Source organism: Neoarius graeffei, chromosome 4 (assembly GCF_027579695.1).
Source record: "Neoarius graeffei isolate fNeoGra1 chromosome 4, fNeoGra1.pri, whole genome shotgun sequence".
NCBI classification, from domain to species: domain Eukaryota; kingdom Metazoa; phylum Chordata; class Actinopteri; order Siluriformes; family Ariidae; genus Neoarius; species Neoarius graeffei.
Window position 1 is genome coordinate 102329004 of NC_083572.1, and position 25441 is coordinate 102354444.

A 25441-nucleotide genomic window follows, 5' to 3' on the forward strand; every position below is an offset into this window, starting at 1 on the left:
TTGTAAGAAACGGGACTTCTTACGGCCCGTCTGTGTCCTGATGTGTCGATGTCATAGGAGCGCTCCGGAGCAAAGAGGAACAAACCACACGAGTGAAATCAAATCTGGTTTATTCGAAGCAATGCTCAGAAGGGGAAGAACAGAGGTTACATTTTTATAGGCGACAGGATACAGATGTCGCAACTATCACATAGCTGGGTTTAGCCTTATATGGAAAGGTTTTGATCATTCTATATATTGTGCAATAGGTTACTTATGACACTGTCAGCTGGATTGGGCTAGCACTTCCTCCAACAAAACAGGAACAGTTGTGCAGACATAGTTGTCAGCAAGTTCATCAAAAGGTTACAGCAGTTAAAAAAAGGTTAGTACACAGGCTCGAGAACATAGCAGCTTATGCATATATTCTAACAGGGACTGTAACCAATATCCTGTAAAAGTGTAATGTGATGTAGTAATTGGTGATATGCATACACTTCTTTCAGACAGTACATCTGGGAATTGTGGGGGGATTGACTGTGAAGGAGACCGTTTGGTGCATAATGAAGAGGACAGTAACCACATCTCTGGCGAAAGGACTGAACTGGAGTGGCGTGAATGGCAAGCCAGCATTCAAAAACTTGGCTTTGAAGCTTGTTGTTCTGGGTAAGTTGTAGCTTTGTCACTTAAGCAAATTGGTTTGGATGTATGGGTTATAAAAATATGTGAAGTTCTTTGCCCTAAATCACACTCACATAAGGGTGATCTGACCAGTTTTAATATATCCTCTGCATTAAGTGATGTACAGTTGCTGACACTGGAGTGAAAGTTGCACTTCTGCATGAATGGTCATGTATTTCTGTTCCTCCCCCCCCCCCCCCCCCCCCCCCCCAGATGCTGTCAGAAGAAATGTGTTGACAAAAGATGCTTCAGACAAACAAATTGAACAGTTGATCACCTGCTGGCTCCAGCTAGCAGCGGACAGAGATGGAGGAAGGAGTCAAAGGGGTTGTCAGGCTTCCTAAAGGCATTGTGTTTGTTACACATTTTTAGTGTGTGTGGTGGTTTGTGTGCACGTGCATGTGATTTTTAGTTTATTCACATGAATGGAAATGTTTTTTGAAGTTTCAATTTGATATCTTTTAGTTTGAAATTTTACCCTATTAACCTGTAGTATCTCCCAATGGCAAAATGCATTCGAAATCTGTCACGACCTCCCCTTTGGTTTTTCCTTTTTTGCAACACCGAGTAACATGGTGGCAATCTGACCACCAATCTGTCGATACACACACTGAAAGGGCATACATTTGAGTTTTGTATTTGGAATTGTATGTATACTTGCATTAAGGAAATAAACTGACTGCCATTGACCCTGTTTGTAATTTTTTTTTTTTTTTAAGGTATTGAACACGCTTAACTAAGAAAATGACTTAAGCTTGAACGTCTCTTACCATTTTCAGTACAAAGAATAATACTTAGGAGGCTATTTTTGTGATTACCTAGACACATGACTTGATAGCTGAGGACTGACTCGTAAGCGCCGTGCACTGTTCTAAATTTGTATAAAATAGCTTTTGTTCATTATTTACGAACTCATGAAGTCTAAGATCTGCTGGACACCCTATGTTGGTGTTTTAAACAACATATGGGTGTGAATAAAGCCGCATATATGAGCGGTAATGATTAGATTTGATTTTTGCAGCATAGCTGCTAGATGGCCACTCGGTGTTCCGGAATTGGCCCGAGTGTAATTTCGCATACCTACAGTTACCAGCGCCAGAAGCGGGCCGATTTCTAAACACGCGGCTTTCCGCACTCGGTCCGCATTCGAGCCGGGTGCTCGGTACGGAATCGGACCTAGATTCACTCCCGAGTGTTGGCCGACTGTTTTTGCCGTAATCGAGCCGCTTCCGGGCCGCGGGCATTTTGCTGTTTGGGTTATTGTTAGGCTAGGCTACTGCTCCTTCCCGTCCTCTGTCCTCCTGTTACCCCTCCTCCCCCCCAGAGAGGAGTTGTATGGTCTGATGGCATGAGGGACAAAGGAGTTTTTGAGTCTGTTCGTCCTGCACTTGGGAAGGAGCATTCTGTCACTGAACAGGCTCCTCTGGTTGCTGATGACGGTGTGCAGAGGATGACTGGCATTGTCCATGATGTTCAATAGTTTGTCCATAGACCTCTTCTCTGCCACCGTCACCAGAGAGTCCAGCTTCATGCTGACCACAGAGCCAGCCTGCCTGATCAGTTTGTCCAGCCTGGATCAACTCGTTACCTGCATTAAAGACAGCTGTCTTAAATTGACACCTGTATAAAAGACACCTGTCCACAGAATCAATCAGACTCCAACCTCTCCAACATGGGCAAGACCAAAGAGCTGTCTAAGGATATCAGGGACAAGATTGTAGAGCTGCACAAGGCTGGACTAGGCTACAAAACCATAAGCAAGAAGCTGGGTGAGAAGGAGACAATTGTTGGTGCAATAGTTCGAAAATGGAAGAAATACAAAATGACCATCAATCGACCTCGGTCTGGGGCCCCATGCAAGATCTCACCTCGTGGGGTATCAATGATCATGAGAAAGGTGAGAGATCAGCCTAGAACTACACAGGAGGAGCTTGTTAATGATCTTAAGGCAGCTGGGACCACAGTCACCAAGAAAACCATTGGTAACACATTACGCCGTAATGGATTAAAATCCTGCAGTGCCCGCAAGGTCCCCCTGCTCAAGAAGGCACATGTGCAGGCCCATCTGAAGTTTGCCAATGAACACCTGAATGCAGTGGTCGAGTTGTAAAATCAAACCGGGGGGGATGGTGAAATTTTTAGTCGCGTGTTGACCCATCGGTCGGTCCGTCGGTGGGAAACTGGTTTGCTTTCAGGAGGGTTTGCACACAACGTAGGTCTGTGGACCTTGTTCATTTACCAGACATACAGTATTTTGTGCTGATAAAGTGTGTAGTACACACTGTGTACCCTTTTCATTGTTGTAAAAAAAAACATAATACACTGGTATTTTACTGTAAAACATGCACAGTGTGGATCAGTGGTTGCGTTAGACTTTTTCATTGTCCGTCATTTTGACGGACAGGGTCGTAAAAATTCCGTCATTGTCCATTATTATCTGTCATTTTATTTTAACTTTTAAATGACAATGTATATAGGCTATAAATGCTATATATTTAATAACTTGTGTTTTCATGGACTCATTTTCATTTAAAAATTAATTCACAGAACAAGCTTGTATTTAATCATTTATTTATGTATTTATGATGCAAAAAGATGAACAGAGATTCTGACGTTCGGTCACTTGTGAACCCGTTTTCCCTCCGCTAAAAACATTGCGGCTGTTGTGCCTTAACGGGCATATGAACAATGTTATTTTACAACGTAGCAAGACAATTGCAGTTAAAATATGAACAGTCCACTACAACGGTTTAAGTGACAATCTAATTTGACCTGTTTGCGTGAGCTCAAACCTTCCTTCTGGCCCACATGGATTTAAATTGGGAGCTCACTTGTGCATAATCAAAGTCGTCAATGGAGACTGCTGCCGAGGCAATTGTCATTAAATTTTGCGTCTTTGCCTCGGACAGACGACTTCTCATTGACGTTTTAATTTTATTCTGAAGGCTGAACCCACGCTCTGCTGCGACACTGGAGGCTGGAATAACCAGCGCCACTTCAGCCAAAGTTCTGAAGTCGGGAAACATTTCTCCCAGGGAAGTGATCAGAAGCTGGCAAGAGCCTCTGAAAGTTGGATTTCCCGACCCTGCTAGTACTCTCTTCATAGGGAGGAAATCCTGCAGCATGCAGTCTTTCTGCACCAGTGGTGCAGCTGCACCCCGCGGTGACCCGTAGTGGGCTGACACGGAAGGTCTTAAATAAAACGAAGTTATGTTTAAATGTTAGTTTGTCTACCCGTGCTCTCATTAAAATGATAGTTTAGCAGATATTCGAGCAGTGATGTTCCTAAGCTTGCTGGGGAAGAATACAATAAATCGATATTTGTTTCATTTTAAAAACAAGAAAACAACTAGCCTAAATGAGCGCTATTGCATTAAGACATACAGGCAGGGAAACGACACAAACAACCCAATGCATCTCTTTTTTTAATAGCAAAAATGACGTGTCTTCTGCAGAGAAGGGAAACATTAATAGATCTTACTGTGCTAGTGGTTAGAAAAATCAGAGCGCGGTCAGGAGCGCGATGGGGGGAACAGCCTTGCGCAGTGGCTACAATGTATACATGAGTAGCCTATGCACTGAACATCAAGACTCGCCGCAACGTCGGCTCAGATTGAAAGTGACGGCAGTGAAGACTATGTATACTGTATGTAAGAGAACTCTGCCACAACTTGCCAATCATTTCAGTTGTGTGTTTCATTATGTTTTATTATTGTTATTATTAGGCTGTTATTGGTAATGGTAACGGTAAACATCCGTCAAAATGACCGACGGCCTTCAGATTTTTCCGTCATAGCTAAAAAAAATCCGTCAATGACGGACAATTGTCTGTTAACGCGACTTACGGTGTGGACAGTGGCGATCCTAGAGTGATTTACTCCCCGGGCGAAACCCCCTGCCGGCGCCCCCCGTCTTGTTTTTTTTTTTTCGGGTTTTTTTTTTTTTTTTGGGGGGGGGGGGGGCTGTTGCATATGTACTCACTTTCAGACATTAATAATACCCGGGAGACAGGAGTAGGCTCGAACGTGCCACTTTACTGAATCGTACATGCTACACACCACCAAGATCCGGATTACCCAATATTCCCAGACTAAAACTACGGCAAGTGGGTGTGGACAAATATAACAAACATAACATTTCCTTCCCCCTTAGAATAGAAGTCCCCCATACACAAAAATGACAAATAAAACCAAAATCATATTTTAGAAAAATGTAGTAAACAGCAGCAAGGGGGGTTGAACCATAAATGAGAACCTTTTTATATACACACACATACATATATATATATATATATATATATATATATATATATATATATATATATATATACACACACATACATACACATATATATATATATATATATATATATATATATATATACACACACACATATATATATATATATATATATATACACATATATACACACATACATACACACATACATACACATACTCACAGACAATATAGAACCTACGGGGCGAGGGTAGACTGCCTCACCCTGTGACGGCATCCCTGGGTATTATTCTGACCCAGATGGTTGGGTATGCCGTACTAAATTCACAAGTCCATTCGCTTGGGTGGACGTCGCTCCCTTTCCGGATATCGGCGCTCCCGGGAAAAGCCTGGTGTAACGCCCTTTTGGGACGTTGACCCCACTGCCGGAGATGGGGGTGGCAACCCCACCTGCATCTCTGGCGGAAGCTCAGGTACAGCTACCTCAGGAACGGGAGCCCCCCCAGGGGCTGCCATGGTGTCAGTACCGTCATCCTCCAATAGATCCCCACTGCCAACCATGGAGGGCTGTGTGGGTGCTGGTGCTGCACTCAGTAGGATTTGGTCGACATGGCTCTTCCACATACGACCATCAGCAGTCTGGAGGGTGTATGAGACTGGACCCGTCTTTGCCACTATGGTCGCCTGCACCCACTGTGAACCTGCACTGTAATTCCTGGCCAGCACGTAGTCACCAGGTGCGAAGTTCCTTTCCTTGGTCTGTCGGCGCTGCTGTATCTGTTTCTCTTGTTGCTTTTGAACAGTGTCTTTCACAGCAGCAGGTTTAAGCAGATCAAAGTGAGACCGCAGGTCCCTCTTGAACATCAGGGATGCTGGAGAAGACTTAGTTGTAGCATGAGGTGTATTTCTGTAAGTTAACAGAAATTGGTGCAGCCGCTGATGAAAGGACCCCTGGCCCTGAGACGTCTTCAGTGCATGTTTAAGGGTTTGCACAAACCTTTCAGCTAACCCGTTAGTAGCTGGATGAAAAGGTGCTGATTTGATGTGCTGCACCCCGTTCACTTGCAAGAAGGTGCTCATTTCTTCTGACACTAGCTGGGGCCCATTGTCAGAGACCAATTGCACGGGACATCCAAAACGGCTGAACATTTCCCCAATTTTCTCAATGGTTTTAGCTGCTGTGGTGGATTTCATAACTGCCACCTCAGGCCATTTGCTATGGGCATCCACTGCAACCAGAAGCATCTGGCCTTCCACTGGACCCGCAAAATCTACATGGACTCGCTGCCATGGTTCTTCTGGGAACTCCCAGGGGTGTAAGGGCGCTAGCTGGGGAATGTTCTGGACCCTCTGGCACGTGTGGCAACACTTAGCCACACTCTCGATCTCTCGGTCCACTCCTGGCCACCAAAAGAAACTCCTTGCCAATTCCTTCATGCGCACAATTCCGCTATGGCCTGCATGCAGTTGTTGGAGAACAGTCTTGCGTAGTGTTGGTGGAATGACCACCCTCCTTCCCCACAGCAAACATCCCGACTGTATTGACAGCTCCGTCTTCCTTGACAGGTAAGGCTGAAAACCTGGAATATTGCTAATGGAGTGCCCCTTTGTTACCATATCCATGACTCTCGCCAACACAGGGTCAGTGCGAGTTGCCCTCTTCACCTGTACAGCTGTGACCGGTGCCCCCTCTACCTGGCTAAAGTAGAAAATCTCTACACTGTTGTCGGGTTTGGTAACAGGCAACGGAAGCCTAGATAAACCATCTGCATTTTGGTGTCGGTCTGCCTTGCGATATTTTATCTCGTATGAATGGGCGGATAACAGCATGGCCCAACGCTGCATGCGGCTCGCTGCCAATGATGGTATGCCGGAGTGTGGCCCCAGGATTGTGGTGAGAGGCCTGTGATCAGTGAGGAGGGTGAACCGCCGCCCATACAGATATTGATGAAAACGCCGAACACCAAAGACAATGCTCAGGGCTTCTCTCTCTATCTGTGCATAATTAGACTCTGCTTTATTTAATGTTCGTGATGCAAAGGCAATAGGTTTTTCTTCCCCATTCGGCAATATGTGGGAAATGACAGCTCCTACTCCATAGGGAGAGGCATCACAGGCGAGTTGTATGGGCAGAGAGGGGTCAAAGTGTGTGAGCACCCCCGACTTCAACAGTGTATCCTTAGCTTGCTGAAAAGCCTGCTGACATGCTTCATTCCATTTCCAGGCTTTTCCTTTACAGAGCAAGCTGTGCAACGGTTTCAGTGTGGATGCTAAGTTGGGTATAAACCGGCCATAGTAGTTTAGTAATCCCAGGAAGGAGCGTAATTGACCCACATTTTCGGGTGGCAGCGCATCTGCAATGGCACGGCTCTTGGATGGTGCAGTGTGCAACCCACTGGCATCGATAACATGCCCCAGATATTCGACTGATGGCTTGAAGAATTCGCACTTGTCCTTACGCACTCTAAGGCCATAATCCTGCAAGCACTGAAGGACTGCGTCGAGGTTGCGCAGGTGTTCTTCATCGGTGGCTCCTGTGCAGAGGATGTCGTCAAGGTAGCATTGTATGCCAGGGAGACCATTGAGGATCTGGTCCATGGCACGCTGGAAATGGGCAGGGGCTGATGTGATTCCAAAAGGAAGTCGACAAAATCTGAACAGGCCCTTTTGTGTCGTTATGGTGAGTAGCTCTCGAGACTCCTCTTCGACAGCCATCTGCAAGTAGGCTTGATTTAGATCTATTTTGCTAAACTTTTGTCCGTGACTGAGTCCAGCAAACAAATCATCAATGTGTGGCAAAGGATATTGTTCTGGAGCAAGTACAGGATTCAACGTCACCTTGAAATCCCCACAAATTCGGATATCCCCATTTCTCTTTGACACCGGGACGATAGGCGTTGCCCACTCGCTAATTGCTACTGGCTCCAGCACGCCACTGGCGACCAGGGCATCCAGTTCAGCATCGACCTTCGAGCGTATGGCGTAGGGCACAGGCCTAGCTTTCAAGAATTTCGGCCTCGCATCTGTTTTGAGGCTCAGTTTAACAGTAATGTCTTTCATTAGGCCCAGCTCATTTTTGAAGACCTCTTGGTGTCTCTGTAAAACAGTTTCTAGTTTTCTGGCGCTGGGAGACAGCATCTTTACGGTTTGCCAGTTTAGTTGCAGGTTCTCTAACCAGACTCTGCCCAAGATAGAGGGGCAATTACCCATAGCCACATAGACGGGGAGTTTCCTCACTTGGTTTTCGGTTTGAACGGTGACGTCAGTCATACCAGCCATTGGCACTGGTTCACCGAGGTAAGTGCTAAATCTGGTGTCTGAGGGTCGCAAAGGCAAATGTTGTAGGTGCCTCCTATACACCTTTTTAGAGAGGATGGACGCTTTGGATCCAGTGTCAATCTGCATATTTATGGGGTGTCCTTCTAACAGGGGTTTTGCCCAGTAACCCTCATCATCTGCATCCACTTTATATATTTTCAGAGAATGCACACTCACCTCTGATTCTTCATCAGACTCGCTAGACTGTTCATTTTGTCTCACTGTGTGGACTGGCCTCTTTTTCTTTTCCTTCCGGTAGTCTTGCCTGTTTGCAAACATTTTGTCATTACCCTCATTTTTGTTAACTTTCCCCGCGATTCTTTTGCTTTGACACACTCGCTCTATGTGGCCTCATTTCCCACAGTGACGGCAATCCATATCCTTGCATCTGCATGTCGTGGCTAGGTGCCCCATTCTGCCGCAACGGTAACATGGCCCCTGCATTTTGTCTGAGCTCACTGTGTGCACTTTGGTGGTTGCGTGAAGCTGTTGAGCTTCCTTTGATGCCATTTCCATGGATAGACTAATGCTAATCGCCTTATCCAGTGTTAGATTTTTAGTGGTGAGCAACTTTTTCTGTGCTGCTTCATCTTTAAGGCCGCACACTAGCCTGTCTCTTAATGTGTCGTTTAGAACATTCCCAAACTCACAATGTTCCGCCAATTTTCTCAGCGCTGCCACAAACAAAGAAACCGACTCTCCTTCTTCTTGGTCACGCTTATGAAATCTGAACCTTTCAGCGATTAACAGTGGTTTCGGTGAATAATGTTCTGACAAGACCTTGACTATTTCCGCATATATCTTTTCCCCAGGCTTTGTGGGTTGAAGCAGGTCATGTAACAGGTTGAATGTTTTAGGTCCCATCACGGCTAGGAAGGTGGGTACAATTTTGTGATTAGCAATGCCGTTTGCCAGGACAAAGTAATCAAAATGTTCGGAGTACGAGCTCCATTGTTCAACATTCTCATCAAAAGGGCCGATATTACCGACAACTCCAGCCATTGTTGGGGTTGGTTCCCTCTGTTCAGCTTGACTCGTTGGGCGCGAATTAACACTGGCGTGTCCGCCGTCGGATCCCGCCGCAGCGCAGTGTATTTCCTCCTCAGAAGAAGAGCTGGACATAATCAAGCATCCCTTCCCCATTAAAAAAGAAATACCGCCTCGGTGACTGTCACGTAATCAGCTCGCGTGGAGTGATGATATCCTCGTCGCCACTTGTTGCATATGTACTCACTTTCAGACATTAATAATACCCGGGAGACAGGAGTAGGCTCGAACATGCCGCTTTACTGAATCGTACATGCTACACACCACCAAGATCCGGATTACCCAATATTCCCAGACTAAAACTACGGCAAGTGGGTGTGGACAAATATGACAAACATAACAGGGGCGGGGGTTTTTTTTCGCGCCCGCGCTCGTGCCGCCCCCCCGCGATGCCACCCCGGGCGGCTGCCCGGTCAGACCGCCCCCAGGACCGCCCCTGGGTGTGGATGTCATGTGTCATATTTAGTCAGTCTCCTGGCTGACATACCTACCACATTCTCCATATTAGGGTGAAATGCAGATGACAAATTTGAAGTGTAACTTCATAGTCATGGTAGGCTCCTTTTAAATCGTTTGGTAAATAATTTATTAAAACCTCAGCAGACAATGTAAATGAACAACTGAATCTTTTCATATCAAGTCAATAGAATTTTTATTCAAAGCTGAACATTGGGAACACTGAATTAAATACAGAGGTAGGTAGGTAACCAATAAGCTAAAACAAGCAACAGTAAATTGTAAATCAGCCTTACATGTTGTGACCGGCTCTCTAATGAGGCAATGAAGCCTTCAAAACTGCTAGTGTCATTTATTTTAGCCTTCCTGTCTTGAATAACACTTTTTGTTGCCTGAAGAATAACAAACGAATGTCCAGGCCTTATACAAGAAATCAAAGCTAACATGAACCTGAGTAAGCTATCGATAGCTGGCTAGACTCCAAACTAACATTCATTATGATAGCTGTGTTGTTATCCGCCGCCCACAAATTAGGCTACATATCGGTAACTTTACAGCACGATAGTGGGCTCACAGAAAGTGTGACTGATATTCGTAACTCTTGACTTACCTCCTGAAATGTTTTTTCTTGTGATCTTAAATCCGAACTTGCTTAGGTCTTGCTGTCCACTCCGCTTGGCCATGATGCTGCAATCCGCTGCTGTCACTGACACCAAATGAAATAAAAAATAACGGAACCCCAACTGAATGTCACCTCCTCAAACGCTTCACTTGCGCGTGCCCTCTCTCGCGGTAGCTTATTGTATGCTCAGTTTCAGCAAAGCTATGTGGAATGGCATTTCTAATTCCAATGTTAAATAGAAGTAATGTCCACATTTATTGATAAAATTGCTCAAGGGAAGGGAGGGGGGATGCCCGTTTTAGAGGGGGGATGATTTTGACCATTTTTTATTCCAGGGGGGATGGCATCCCCCCCATCCCCCCTCAACTCGAGTACTGCCTGAATGGTTCTGAGAGTGACTGGGAGAAGGTGCTGTGGTCAGATGAGACCAAAATCGAGCTCTTTGGCATTAACTCAACTCGCCGTGTTTGGAGGAAGAAAAATGCTGACTATGACCCGAAGAACACCATCCCCACTGTCAAGCATGGAGGTGGAAACATTATGCTTTGGGGGTGTTTCTCTGCTAAGGGCACAGGACTACTTCACCGCATCAACGGAAGAATGGACGTGGCCATGTACTGTAAAATCTTGAGTGACAACCTCCTTCCCTCTGCCAGGACACTGAAAATGGGTCGTGGATAGGTCTTCCAGCATGACAATGACCCAAAACATACAGCCAAGGCAACAAAGGAGTGGCTCAAGAAGAAGCACATTAAGGTCATGAAGTGGCCTAGCCAGTCTCCGGACCTTAATCTCATAGAAAACCTATGGAGGGAGCTGAAGCTCCGAGTTGCGAAGCGACAGCCTCAAAACCTTAATGATCTAGAGATGATTTGCAAAGAGGAGTGGACCAAAATTCCTCCTGACATGTGCGCAAACCTGGTCATCAACTACAAGAAACGTCTGACCGCTGTGCTTGCCAACAAGGGTTTTGCCACCAAATACTAAGTCTTGTTTGCTAGAGGGTTCAAATACTTATTTCACTCAAAGAAATGCAAATCAGTTTATATCTTTTATATGAAGTTATTTTCTGGATTTTCTTTTTGATGTTTTGTGTCTCACAGTTAAAATAAACCTACCATTAAAATTATAGAATGTTCATTTCTTTGTCAGTGGACAAACTTACAAAATCAGCAAGGGATCAAATAATTTTATATATATATATATATATATATATATATATATATATATATATATATATATATATATGCACGTGCAACAGTTTAGTTACTCACAACCTCCTCAGTCACTGGGTTTGCTGAGTGATGAGCTGATGAAGAAAAGGGATCTGGTGCTGGAACATGAGGACACGAAGCGACAACTTCTGGCGGCAACACAAATACGTGTGAAAAAGAGAGGAATAGCTGCTGATCGAAATCTTCTATACTTCTCAAAAAGTCCAAGGATTGCCTCCTGGTCTTATCCTTAAGCAAACATAAACAAGTTTCCTAGTCTCTGTTCTAATTTCAAAGCTTCAATAAACACAGTCCAAGTCCATTATGACTTTAACTTAACTTACAACATCAACACATGGTAACGGTGCAAAGCAATACATACTAATGCATCTATACAACATGTGCTAACATTGCTAGCAGCTAATATGCTAATCACGAATAGCATTTACAATTTTCACACTGTAACATACAGAAACAGCATAACATAAGCACACAGAAGTATTTACCTTCCGCAAGCCTCCTAATGACTTTTACCAGTCGGTAAACTCTGCATCCACCATGGTATTTGTCATAATTCTCCGGCTCGGATATTCTCTCTGTATGTCTGCTTATCGTCTCTCGTCTCTCTACTTCTCTAAACTCACACATGCTACGGGGTCTCTGTGACATCCCGCCACAACAACGATCTGATTAGGCTCCTAGTTTATCACATCCAATACAATTAAAGAATTAGCAAGATAGACAGTTTGACATGGAGGTTAGGTAGAAACTGAACACGTTTTTACCTGTGTATGACAAGCAAGCTATTTGAATTTCAATGAACTTTATTTAACACATGACAAACATTTCATTATCAACTGCTTTTAGAATTATTTTACTTTGAAAATGTATTATAATTTTTTTAAATAAACACTGTATATGAACTTAAAATGTTTTAATTGCTTTTAACAGCATTTAACAAATTATTTATTACTTTTAAAATTTATTTATTTTCTGTCTATGCCTTTAGTAGGCTGGGCTACATATTGGTTTAAATACTGGCCTGAGATGATCACTTACTGCGATGCACTTGAGAAAGTTTCAAAGTTTATTGTGGAACATTCTGCAAATAACATCAAAACTGAACAGTGCTTAATTAACGCTACATAAAAAAAAAAACATTCTAAATGGTAAAAATACACTGTGCTCCTTTAACTGATAAAGAATCCATGACTGAATCAGTGTCTTTACTGTGACAGAGAGCATGAGGATGGCTGAGATCAGTGTGCAGAGCAGTAATAATGAGTGTAGTCACTATCAGAGAAAGCAAGATGGTGGCAATCGTGCGAAAAATAAGAAGGGAAGTGAGCAAGTCAAGCTAATAGGCTGAGATGAATGTCTTTACTTTTCTCTTCCTTCTCCCACTCACGATCTGTAAAGATACAACTTAAAATCATACTCTTATAATCAGTATAATGCATTCTCGATTCATACAATACATACTGCATTTCTTGCAAAACATACCATAGTCCACACAGACAATACATACGGCACTCCATACATACAACACATATGGTACATATAGCTATTCAAAATGGGTCAAATACAAAGATGAATATAGTCACAATCTGTGATCATTTTTTAAAAATCAACAATCTGAAATTATTGTAAAATTATAGAAAATTCCAGAGACTACGATGAGCTGGTGTTCCTCAGAGGTTGTATTCCTGCCTCATGTCCAGTACTGCCGAGATAGGCTTTTCTATCTCATGTTGGTAACTGAGCTGTGGAGTAGATGTCCTGATCAGAGGGGATTGTGGGTAATTGAGCAGTAGAATGAACAGCAGAATCACAGGGGCTTGTGGGTAACTCTGTGTTTGTATCAATAGTTTGAGGATCAGAGGAGATTGTTGGTAGCTGAGCAGAACAGTTAAACTGTGGAAGTTCACAGTCTGGTGTGTGAAAGTCGCCTGGTGTCTTCAATCTCCTCAGACTCACAGACAGTAAGAGGAACCTGGGAGGAAAGAGAAACAAAAAATATAAATGTTTTCACACTTTTTTTTTTACAATAGACAATAAGCTTTGGTACTTACACACACACACACAATTACCTCATGTTCATTTCCTGAGATTTCAACAGAACTCCTGCCAGTAGCAGCTCTACCTGCTGAAAACAGCAGTCAAATCATCAGTAATTGTCATAAATTGTCACTTTTAATTTTGGATTTCGTTACATTTTGGAATCAGTTATGAATCATTCATTTCCAGTAAATGCTTTACACTAGTCCATTACAGGGCGTCACATATCCACCGACCAGCATGTTTTTGTTTGGTGGGACATTCAAAAGAGTAACCCAAGGCCAGGATTGAATACTGGACACTAAAACTGTGATGCAGCAATAGTACCTGCTGTACCATGAACAGTTCACACTAAACTGAATGTGTTAAACATTAGAGAATGTGTTGTGTTTGTATGTGGGTACCTCGCATCTTGTGTCTTCTTTGTACAATCACAAAAACAAATGAGATTCCAATCAGAAACAGCAGCAGAATTCCAGACACAGGGATCACAGTGGATACTAGAAATCCTGGAAGGGAAACAGACAGTCAGTCACTTTAACCTACATGCTGATCATTCATAAGGGATCAGATTCATCAGAGTCATGTAGATAGACTATGGAGATGAAAGTGATCTGAGCAGAACCTGGTGGAAGAAAAGCTGATGTAGGCCCGGACTTGTATTTATTTGTGATAAGTAGAGGTGTGGATGGTGATGGTGATGATGATGGTGATGATGGCGATGATGATGATGGCAATGATGGCGATGGTGATGGTGGCGGTGATGATGATGATGATGATGGTGGTAATGTTGGCGATTGCGATGATGATGATGATCGTGATGATGGCGATGATGGTGATGGCAATGATGGTGATGATGGCAATGGTGATGGTGGTGATGATGGTGATGGCAGTGATGAAGGTTGTGTTGGTTTCGAGGTTGAAACTGGGACACGATGATCTAAAGAAGTGAAAAGTGTTGTTAGATAATGAATGACAAAGTGAGTAAATCTAGTATTTGACTGATAGTGGTACAGATGCAACACTATTCCCTATACATTTTGGATGTGTGGAACGTCACTAATACTGACTGCTGTTTGTACATCTGATAAAGCACAGGAAGAGTACGGAAGAAAAAAATTTATACTGGGATTATCACTATATTATCATTATATCATAGGCTATATCAAAGGGATCACAATGGAAACTAGAAATCCTGGAAGGGAAACAGACAGTCAGTCACTTTAACCTACATGCTGATCATTCATAAGGGATCAGATTCATCAGAGTCATGTAGATAGACTATGGAGATGAAAGTGATCTGAGCAGAACCTGGTGGAAGAAAAGCTGGTGTAGGCCCGGACTTGTATTTATTTGTGACAAGTAGAGATGTGGATGGTGATGATGGTGATGATGGCAATGATGGTGATGATGGCGATGGCAATGATGGTGATGATGGCGATGGTGATGGTGGCGATGATGATGATAGTGGTGATGATGGCAGTGGTGATGATGTTGGCGATTGCAATGATGATGGTCGTGGTGATGGCGGTGATGATGGCGATGATGGTGATGGTGGCGTTGATGGTGATAGCGGTGATGATGGCAGTGGTGATGATGATGATGGTGGTGATGTTGGCGATTGCAATGATGCTGGTCGTGGTGATGGCGGTGATGATGGCGATGATGGTGGTGGTGATGATGGCGATGCCGGTGATGATGAAGGTTGTGTTGGTTTCGAGGTTGAAACTGGGACACGAGGATCTAAAGAAGTGAAAAGTGGAGTTAGATAATGAATGACAAAGTGAGTAAATCAAGTATATGACTGATAGCGGGAAAGATGCAACACTATTCCATATACATTTTGGATGTGTGGAACTTCAGTAATATTGTGGGTGGTAAAAGAGAGCAACTGGACTTGCTTGAAGATTCTTGAAGATGTTTCACCTGTCATCCGAAAGGCTTCTTCAGTTCTGTCTGACGAATAGGGAGTATCAGGTATTTATCCTCTCATGGATGAAAAGCAATCCTAAGGTGTCATTGAGTCATCCTGTTGGTGTGGGTCACTGGGGGCTGGGTGTAAACGGCCTCGAGAGTCGTTGGGGTAATCAATGGATCGCTGGTTCTCTCTGTCCTCCTGTGAGTCACTGAAAACAGCTGGGTTTTGGTGTGCATTCAGTTGTCTGGGAAGTGTGCCAAGGACTGCATTGTAGGTGGCTGATAAATTATGTCTTAGACCCCCACCTCTGTTCAGTGATGGCCATTCCAGGTTGACAAAAATGGCTTCTTTAACTCCTCGCTCATACCAACGATCCTCTCTGGCTAAAATGCGTATGTTGCAATCCTGAAATGAGTGTCCTTTGTTGTTAAGATGAAGATAGACAGCAGAGTCCTGGCCTGAGGAACTGGCTCTCCTGTGTTGAGCCATGTGCCTGTGAAGCAGTTGTTTTGTTTCCCCAATATATGTGTCCGTGCATTCCTCACTGCACTGAATTGCATACACAACATTGTCCTGTTTGTGTCTGGCAATTCTGTCCTTAGGGTGGACCAGTTTCTGCTTCAGGGTGTTACTGGGTCTGAAATGTACCGGAATGTTGTGTTTGTAGAAGATCCTCCTGAGTTTCTCAGATAGACCAGAAATGTAGGGAATGACAATGTTCTTGCGTTTGTTCCTGTTGTCCTCCTTGTCTGTTATGTTCCTTTTTTTGCTCTTGAAGAAAGCCCAGTTGGGATACCCGCAGTTCTGAAGTGCTTTCTTGATGTGATTCTGCTCCTTCTCTTTTCCCTCTACTGTTGTAGGAATGTTCTGAGCCCTGTGTTGCAAAGTCCTAATGACCCCCAATTTGTGTTCCAGTGGGTGGTGAGAGTCGAAGAGTAGGTACTGCAGTACAAGGAGGACAACAACGCAAGAACATTGTCATTCCCTACATTTCTGGTCTATCTGAGAAACTCAGGAGGATCTACTACAAACACAACATTCCAGAACAGAATTGAAGAAGCCTTTTGGATGACAGGTGAAATGTCTTCAAGAATCTTCAAGCAAGTCCAGTTGCTCTCTTTTACCATCCACAGTTTACTATGACCTGGATGACTGAGAATCTTCACAGACAAACTTCAGTAATACTGACTGCTGTTTGTACATCTGATAAAGCACAGGAAGAGTACTGAAGCAAAAATATTTTTATACTGGGATTATCACTATATTATTGTTATATCATAGGCTAGTTTTGGTTAGGATGTGCACTGACAGTGTCAGAATAGTTAATATAATGTGTCTGCATGTCTCTAGAAACTCACCAGTAGCTTTCAGGTTGATCTGTGTGAAATAAACCTTGTATCCATGATCAGATGTCCAGGCTGCTTCAGCTCCACACCAGTATTCACCAGAGTCCCACCCAACCGCATTTCTAATAATCACAGTGAAGATGTCTTTTGCTCTGTCATCATACAGGGAGAATTTCCCTATATTTATATTCTTTCTACTTTCTTTAACAGATTCTTTATAAGAACAAGCAGCTTTTTGCAGCCTCGTCTTGCAGAGGAACTTGGGGTCACTCCTGAGGGATCCTGGGTATTTACAGCTGATGTTCAAATCTCCTCCGACATGAAAAGTCTTACTGATGGACTTCTCATAGGACAGATCTGCAAATCACAACCAATCTGATCAGTTTATATGTGTATGTGTGTCCTAGCTCTGACTAACACCACGCATACAGTAAATTTACATATAAATAAAATCACAGCATGTTTCTTCTGCTAAAACACACAATTATAGCTACTCACCTTCTGTTACATTCAGCTTCACTACAGTGTAGGTCTCTATCTCATCAGACACAACAACAGCACACGAATATGTTCCAGTGTCCTCTGTAATCAGCTCTCTGATAAACACACTGAAGAATCCTGAACTTCTGTTGTCATGAATTGAGAATCTGCCATCATTTGACCATTCACTGTTTAGTTTTGTTGTTATTTGATTAAAACACTGCTGATCAGCTCTGTTCTTACAGAAAGATTTTGGTTTGTCTTTATCTTCATCCTCACATCTGCACTTGATGTTGATTCCTCCCCCTGCATATGCTCTCACTTCTCTAGAGACCAAGTCCCCTGTTCAAAACAAGTTCAAATCATGCTTAATTAACTAAAACTGTAAATTACTATTAAAATTTTATGGTGGAATTCAAGTGATAAAATATCTTTCTTTCAAGATGATGTCTCATTGGCAAATTCCTGACTACACACATGATTCAATTTGTATGAAAAGTTACTAAAGGTTTGGTCACAGTGAGACAATTGAAATCAGATGGTCATAAAAAGGCAGGAGTGAAATGTCAGGCAAACTGAAGAGTACAGGGCAATCAGAAACAAAATGAAGTGTCGAAGCAAAAAGTTAAAAAACAAACAAAGAAAACACATAATGAGTCAAGAAAACATGCTCAGAAACACACACGCTAATAAAAATAAAATATTGCAAAGATAAATGAAGAATGAACTGAAATAAATACAAGGACGTAAGTGAAGGAAGCAGAAAAGTTCAGTTGAGGCTTTGCACCGTCACGTGACCCCATAACAACGGTAATATGCCGCCATGACAGGGGGCACGCTTGTAGTGTTTCATTCAGATGAGTTAGTTGTTATTGATCAGTATGGGTAGGTTTTGCTGCGTTTCTGGATGTGCAAATTGTTTTGAATGAAACAAAGACATGAGATTTTTTTATTTCCTAAAAGTAATTCATCCTCAGGGAAAAACTACAGAAATGTCTAAACGTGGAAGGGGGAAAAAAAACATTTGGAGAGGTCAAAAACCCTCCCAATATGTTCAATTCATTTCCATAAAGGTAAGAATTCACAACTACAGTGCGGTACTCATTCTTATACAATGAAGTGAACATGAGCCTCGGCACAGCCTCACCTTCACTGGGACTTTAAGTGCATTTACATTCGGGGATCCTTCAGAGTGCACAGTGCACTCTGAAGGATCCCCAAATATAAATGGACTTTAAGTCTCGGTGAAGGTGAGTCTGTGCTGAGCTCCTGTGTTGAGGCTCATGTTCACTTCATTGTATAGGAATGAGAACCACACTGCAGTTGTGAATTTTTTTTTTAATTCTTACCTTCATGGAAATGAAGTGAGCATGCCAGAGCGTTTTGAACTCCCTGTTCAACACCAAGTCCCGCTGAATGTTTTTCCCCCTGATGATGAATTACTTTTGGTAAATTTAAAAAATCTGATTTCTTTGTTTTGTTCAAAACAATTTGCATATCCAAAAATGCAGCAAAACCTTCCCGTACTGATTAATAACAACTAACTCATCTGAATGAAGCACTACAAGTGTGCCCCCTGTCATAGCAGCCTAGATACCGTTGCTATGGGGTCACGTGATGGTGCAAAGCTTCTATAGGCAGTCTGTAGGTTGGTTTGAATTTAATTTGATATTTTAAATATAGTCAGGAAATAAAGTTAAAATGCACTGAAAGATAACTGGTTTCTCAGCCAGGAAAAGGGTTTGAACAAAAATGTATTTGAAAAAAATCCATAAAGTGTAAAAATACGGTAAAATTATACTATTATATAGTAAGTCAGTTCTTAAAGTTTGATGACTTGGTACTTTGTTTGCTATTAACACTGAAGCTTTGTGTATATAAACAGAAGGCAGTGGTGGGAGACTCACCTTCCTTGACCTTCAGTTCCACCGGTGTATAAATGTCTGTCGCTGCACGTCTCTCAACTGCACACTGGTACGTCCCATTGTCCTGTACAGTGAGCTCTCTGATCATCACCCTGAACTCTGCTGATTTGGTGTCATCAAACAATGAGAATCTTCCTGAATTTACCCACTTGTTTTTATCTCCTGTCTTTATTTGGTCAGAACAGCCTGGAGATGAACCCTTACAGAAATATTTTGGGTTTTCTGTGTATTCTGTATCATACTTGCACTTGATAAGGACTCCTCCTCCTGAATATCCTGTTACTTTCTTGGAGGCTCCTCCATCTAACAAAACACCAAACATCCATCTGAGCAAAACCTTCCTTCCTGTAACACTGCTGCTGATAGTGAGGATTATTTTGAAGTGCGTTTCTTTACCTGAGATCAGACAGAGGGTGAAGATGAGGAGGATCTTCATCCTGAGTTCACACTCGCAAATCTCCACACCAATTCCACTTCAGAAAGATACTAAAGCTCCTGTTGTGTTACACGCTGTTACTCTCTCTGTCCTGCCCTGTAAATGATCTGTGTCTTAATCTGTGTCTTAACAAGAAAGTGTTGTTTCGCCCATTTCCTCTTGTAGCCTTGTGAGAAAGAGCTGTGCAGCAAGTTTGTGTCTGAAATATGTGAACTACATCAACACAATACAAACACTTTCACATTACTGACACAAAAAATGAAACTCTTATTATTTTCAGTGTGTAACAATCATATGAAGGTGGACAAGTATTTAATATTAACATTTATGAACAGTTATTTTTCCTCTCAGTGCTCCAGTGTTAACTTTACTGAGAATATTTATTACTCCATGTCAGTGCGTACTGATCTACTGCCAGAAGGCCTCGACTGCCCTCTAGACCACAAGGTGTGACACAGAGGAAGAAAGATACAATTTAAACCCAACACTAAAGTATTCACCATGGATGATTAACATTTTAATAATCAGAGAGCAGAACTTTGTCTGAATTGTAGAAATTCCTGGTGCTGCTTTGGGAAAACACATATTCACATAATCTGAAGTTCTTAGATCAGTGTCCTGCATAACAAGTTTGCTGTCTATCTGTGAACACTAGAGGTGTAACACAATGACACTTTCTGCCCCTGTATCTGTTAAAAGGGGAACTGAAGGCAAATTTTTATCATCAAGATTCTATTTCTCATTTTATAAAATGTAGGAATGCATTTCTGACAGCTATTTCTTCACTGCTATAGCAATTTATGAATGTGTGAATTATGCTATGTAATATATCAGTCCATATGTCAAAACAATGGCTGTAGACGAGATTTGCTGAGACCTGTACAAGACTTCGCAGGATGGAAGTAAAACGTACAGTGGAAATCAAAGTGACCAACATCTGCCACCGTTGTCAAAATGCATGTGTGTCCTCCTTCGAATGCTGACGTAATCAAGCTGGAAGTTTTCCCTATGTCTGAAATCGCTCCCTACTCACTATATAGGGCACTATATAGTGGAGACGCCATTTTGTAGTGCTGTCCAAAACATTAGTGAGGATTATGTGGGAAATGTGCTCAGTATGATATGTATTTATCACAAAAATACATGCATGTATTTATTATTTTGAAAACCCACCCACTGCCTGATTTGGCATGTTTTAATCGTGCGACAGTAATGACATAAATACCAGTGTGACGGACTAGTCCTTATCCTTTTTTATTTTATTTTTTAAATAATATTTATTGAAAACATCCAACTTCTACCGTTTATCCGGATCCAGGTTGCAGGGGTAGCAGCCTAAGCAGAGCAGCGCAGACTTCCCTCTCCCTGGCTACCTCCACCAGCTCTTCCAGGGGAATACCGAGGCGTTCCCAGGCCAGCCGAGAGATGTAGTCTCACCAGCGTGTCCTGGGTCTGCCTCGGGGTCTCCTCCTGGTGGGGTATGCCCAGAAAACCTCCCTTGAGAGGCGTCCAGGGGGCATCCTAACAAGGTGCCCGAACCACCTCAACTGACTCGGAGTAGGCACTCCACCCATTTCTGGCTGAGGGCCATGGCCACAGACTTGGAGGTGCTGATCCTCATTCCAGCCGCTTTGCACTTGGCTGCAAACCGTCTCAGCGCATGCTGTAAATCACAGATTGATGAAGCCAACAGGACCACATCATCTGCAAAAAGCAGAGATGTAATCCTGCTGCCACCAAACCGGACACCCTCTGCCCCTTGGCTGTGCCTAGAAATTCTGTCCATAAAAGTTATTAACAGAACCAGCGACAAAGGGCAGTCCTGGCAGAGTCTCACATGCACCAGAAACGAGTCTGACTTACTGCCAGCAATGCGACCCAAACTCCTGCTCCAGTCATACAGAGTCCAAATGGCCTGCAGTAGTGGGCCCTGGACCCCATACTCCCAAAACACCCCCCACAGGGCACCGTGAGGGACACGGTTGTAAGCCTTCTCCAGGTCCACAAAACACATGTAGACCGGTTGGGCAAATTCCCATGCACCTTCCAGTACCCTTGCAAGGGTAAAGAGCTGGTCCAGTGTTCCAAGACCAGGATGAAAACCGCATTGTTCCTCCTGAATCCGAGGTTCAACTATCGACCAGACTCTCCTCTCCCAGCACCCCAGCATACAGTAGGCTTTTCCAGGGAGGCTGAGAAGTGTGATCCCCCTATAGTTGGAACACACTATCCAGTCCTCCTTTTTAAAAAGGAGGACCACCACCCCAGTCTGCCAATCCAGTCTGCACTGTCCCCGACCTCCACACAATGTTGAAGAGGCGTGTCAGCCAAGACAGCCCAACAATATCCCATGCCTTCAGGAACTCAGGATGAATCTCATCTACCCCCGGAGTCTGGCCACCAAGGAGCTTTTTAATCACCTCGGCAACCTCAGCCCCTGTGATGGGCGAGTCCTCTCAAGCACCCTCAGACTTTGCATCCTCCTTGGACAACATGAAGGTGGGACTGAGGAGATCCTCAAAGTATTCCTTCCACCATCGGACGATGTCCCCAGTTGAGGTCAACAGCACTCCATCCTCACTGTAAACAGTAGGGACAGAGCACTGCTTCCCCTTCCTGAGCCACCAGACAGTTTGCCAGAATCTCTTTGAGGCTGACCGAAAGTCACTTTCCATGGCCTCACCGAACTCCTCCCACATCCGAGTTTTTGCTTCAGTGACTGCCTGAGCCACGTTCTGCTTGGCCCGTTGGTATCTATCAGCTGCCTCTGGAAACCCACAGGCTAACTAAGCCTGATAGGACTCCTTCTTCAGCCTGACGGCTCCCCTCACCACAGGTGTCCACCGCTGGGTTCGGGGATTCTGTTCACCTTCTTCAATCCATTTCTTCCTTGTCCTTAAAAAGTTACCTTTAGCCTTGTTTAAGTAAAATTCATTTAGATTAATTTGTTCCAAAATCAAATCTAGTCTTTCCTCTTCTGACATATCAGCAGGGTTCTTCTGGGACAATAAAATTATTTTAGAGGCCACCCTCTCTTCTTCCAATCTACGACTTTTGGTTAAGATACTGCCATAATTTCTCAAGTACTGACCAGCTTTAAATTTAAAAAGTTCCCAATTGCTACCAAAAGCATCCTCAGACCTTGCTTTGTTCCAAAATTTCATTATTATCCTCTTTATGCCTGATTTTACTTTCTCATGTTGTAGTAGCGAGCTGTTTAGTTTCCAGTAAGCACTATATGCTTTAGTAGAAGCAGAATGCAAGGGGATAAAAATGGAGACTGCATTATGATCTGTTAATGGTGTTGTGATAATATTAGCTAATATCAATGTTCAGATTATCAGAAACCAGCCAGAAGTCTAACCGTGATTGCCTGGTGGCATTTCTATTACTCCATGTAAAAGCCTTAGTGTTTGGATATTTATTCCTCCACACATCAACTAAGTTAAATTTTTGCATAAACAGTTTCAAGTTTTCATTAACTGCGGTAGGATTACGCAGAGGCCAACAGTACAAATTATGATTTAATATCATGTTGAAATCTCCCCCATTACAATATCTGAGATTGGAAAGTTATTAAAGGTATTTTGGATATGCTTCTCTAATGTTTCAAGTAGTATATCATTCTCTTTGTGTGAGTTATAGCCATATATATTAACAATTACCAGTGTGAAGTTTTGACTGGTTAACACTTGGAGAATAAAATGACCTGAAACATCACAGATAGTAGACAACAGTCCCTGAAAAGCTGTACTTATAGTAGTATATAGTAGTCACCAGATAACGTGTCCGTTACGTATTACCACTACGTTGTTGTTACGTATTACCACTATGTTTTTGTTAGGTATTACCACTACGTTGTCATTACGTATTACCACTACGTTGTCGTTACGTATTACCACTACGTTGTCGTTACGTATTACCACTACGTTGTCATTACGTATTACCACTATATTGTCGTTAGGTATTACCACTACGTTGTTGTTACGTATTACCACTGCATTGTCGTTACGTATTACTACTACGTTGTCATTACATATTACCACTACATTGTCGTTACGTATTACCACTACGACGTATTGGCACAACGTTGTATTAGGACATGCCTACTACGTAACTACAATGTATTTCCCTGACATTACCAAACCACTACCTAACCACTACGTTGTATGTACGTGTGTGTTTGCTGGCTAACAATGGCAGAATGTTCAGATCCATGAGCCTGCCATAGATCATTGCCCCATTGAGATCTCCAAAATCTTCCACCATCAGGAATTGAATGTGACTCTTGAATAAAACAGAAATCATTTTTGTGCTGCTTGGCAAACAAAAATAAAGCTTTACGCTTAACACTATTTCTTAACCCCCGGCATTGAGAGTAATGATAGATAATGATGTATTAACAACAATAAACAGAACAATATATGTGACAAAAATAAGTTGACCTTAGAAAGTATAGTCTCTTTATCAAGAGCTGAACTATCTTGAATTCTGTATAAAGTGTACAGTGAAACATGTTAAAGCTGTAAAACTGGGGAGGCACCTCGGTTCTCACTTGCCAACTTAAGCCTTCTCAGTCCTTACATATTATACACAAAGTGCAAGCCTCCAAGGCACTGCATATAAAGTGACTGGGTGTAGTTGAGAGTAAAGAATAAATAAAAAATAATAAGTAAAAAGGTAAAGAATAAAAATAAATGAAGAGTCCAAAAATAAACATATATATATTGTCCCGGGCGGCACGGTGGTGTAGTGGTTAGCGCTGTCGCCTCACAGCAAGAAGGTCCTGGGTTCGAGCCCCAGGGCCGGCAAGGGCCTTTCTGTGTGGAGTTTGCATGTTCTCCCCGTGTCCGCATGGGTTTCCTCCGGGTGCTCCGGTTTCCCCCACAGTCCAAAGACATGCAGGTTAGGTTAACTGGTGACTCTAAATTGACCGTGAGTGTGAATGGTTGTCTGTGTCTATGTGTCAGCCCTGTGATGACCTGGCGACTTGTCCAGGGTGTACCCCGCCTTTCGCCCGTAGTCAGCTGGGATAGGCTCCAGCTTGCCTGCGACCCTGTAGAAGGATAAAGCGGCTAGAGATAATGAGATGAGATATATTGTTCCTCTTCTATAACAAAATATACCTGAGTGTAATTATCTGTGCTTATCATCCCCTCAGCATAACAAAATGTAACTTAGAGCAACTAAATTGAATAACAGTAAGACAGTGAGCAGCAAACTCCAGTCTGTCTCAGTTAAAGGTGTGTAGCATATAGACAGGTGAAATGTTTATCATCTTCAGGTAGTTGGGAACAGTTCAGTCCCATTAGCAAAGGTTCTTCCTCTGACAAAATATGTCGTCTTTCCTTGTTCACATGCCTTGGCCACCAGGGGCCACAGGTGCATCCATCTCTCTCTGAAGGCCGGTGACAGGTCCTCAGCAAAGTGCAGATTCTTGTTCTGCAGGAATGTGGATTTCTTTGCAGCTTTCCAGACTGCATCATGGGAGAAAATGTTGGTAAACTGTAGAATAATCCCTTGAGGCTTGGAGACATCTTTCCTTGGCTGGCCGAGGAAATGCACTGTATCAATTACGTCAGGGAATTTCACTTTATATTCCGGCAGGATCGTCTGACAGATGTGTATCAGCTCTGTGCGGGCGTCTTGCTCCTTACACTCAGCCACTCCATACAGACACAGGTTCAACGCGAGTAGTTCTCCAGCTTGGTGAATTGTTGTT

General features: G+C 43.0%; 2 protein-coding genes across 5 annotated transcripts in view; both read right to left on the reverse strand.

Annotated features, from left to right (window-relative positions):
* Window positions 1-5223: 5223 nt before the first annotated feature.
* Window positions 5224-8496, reverse strand: LOC132884640 (uncharacterized protein K02A2.6-like). The gene has a single exon (XM_060918479.1). The coding sequence runs from the start codon at window positions 8494-8496 to the stop codon at window positions 5224-5226; it is 3273 nt and encodes a 1090-aa protein (XP_060774462.1).
* Window positions 8497-12654: 4158 nt separating this feature from the next.
* LOC132885405 (polymeric immunoglobulin receptor-like) overlaps window positions 12655-25441 on the reverse strand; it is a 44705-nt gene continuing 31918 nt past the window's right edge. Inside the window, exons 2-10 of one of the 4 annotated variants that reach the window (XM_060920057.1) lie at window positions 19680-19815; window positions 19266-19586; window positions 17377-17700; window positions 16891-17235; window positions 14926-15357; window positions 14240-14554; window positions 14019-14123; window positions 13647-13702; window positions 12655-13549 (exon numbers count right to left, since the gene is read on the reverse strand). In XM_060920057.1, coding sequence (XP_060776040.1) covers window positions 13481-13549; window positions 13647-13702; window positions 14019-14123; window positions 14240-14554; window positions 14926-15357; window positions 16891-17235; window positions 17377-17700; window positions 19266-19586; window positions 19680-19719 — 2007 coding nt within the window. In that variant the 5' untranslated portion in view covers window positions 19720-19815 and the 3' untranslated portion in view covers window positions 12655-13480. Of the gene's footprint in view, window positions 13550-13646; window positions 13703-14018; window positions 14124-14239; window positions 14555-14925; window positions 15358-16890; window positions 17236-17376; window positions 17701-19265; window positions 19587-19679; window positions 19992-25441 lie in introns of those variants that run through there. The other 3 variants (XM_060920056.1, XM_060920058.1, XM_060920055.1) reach the window with 3 other exon arrangements.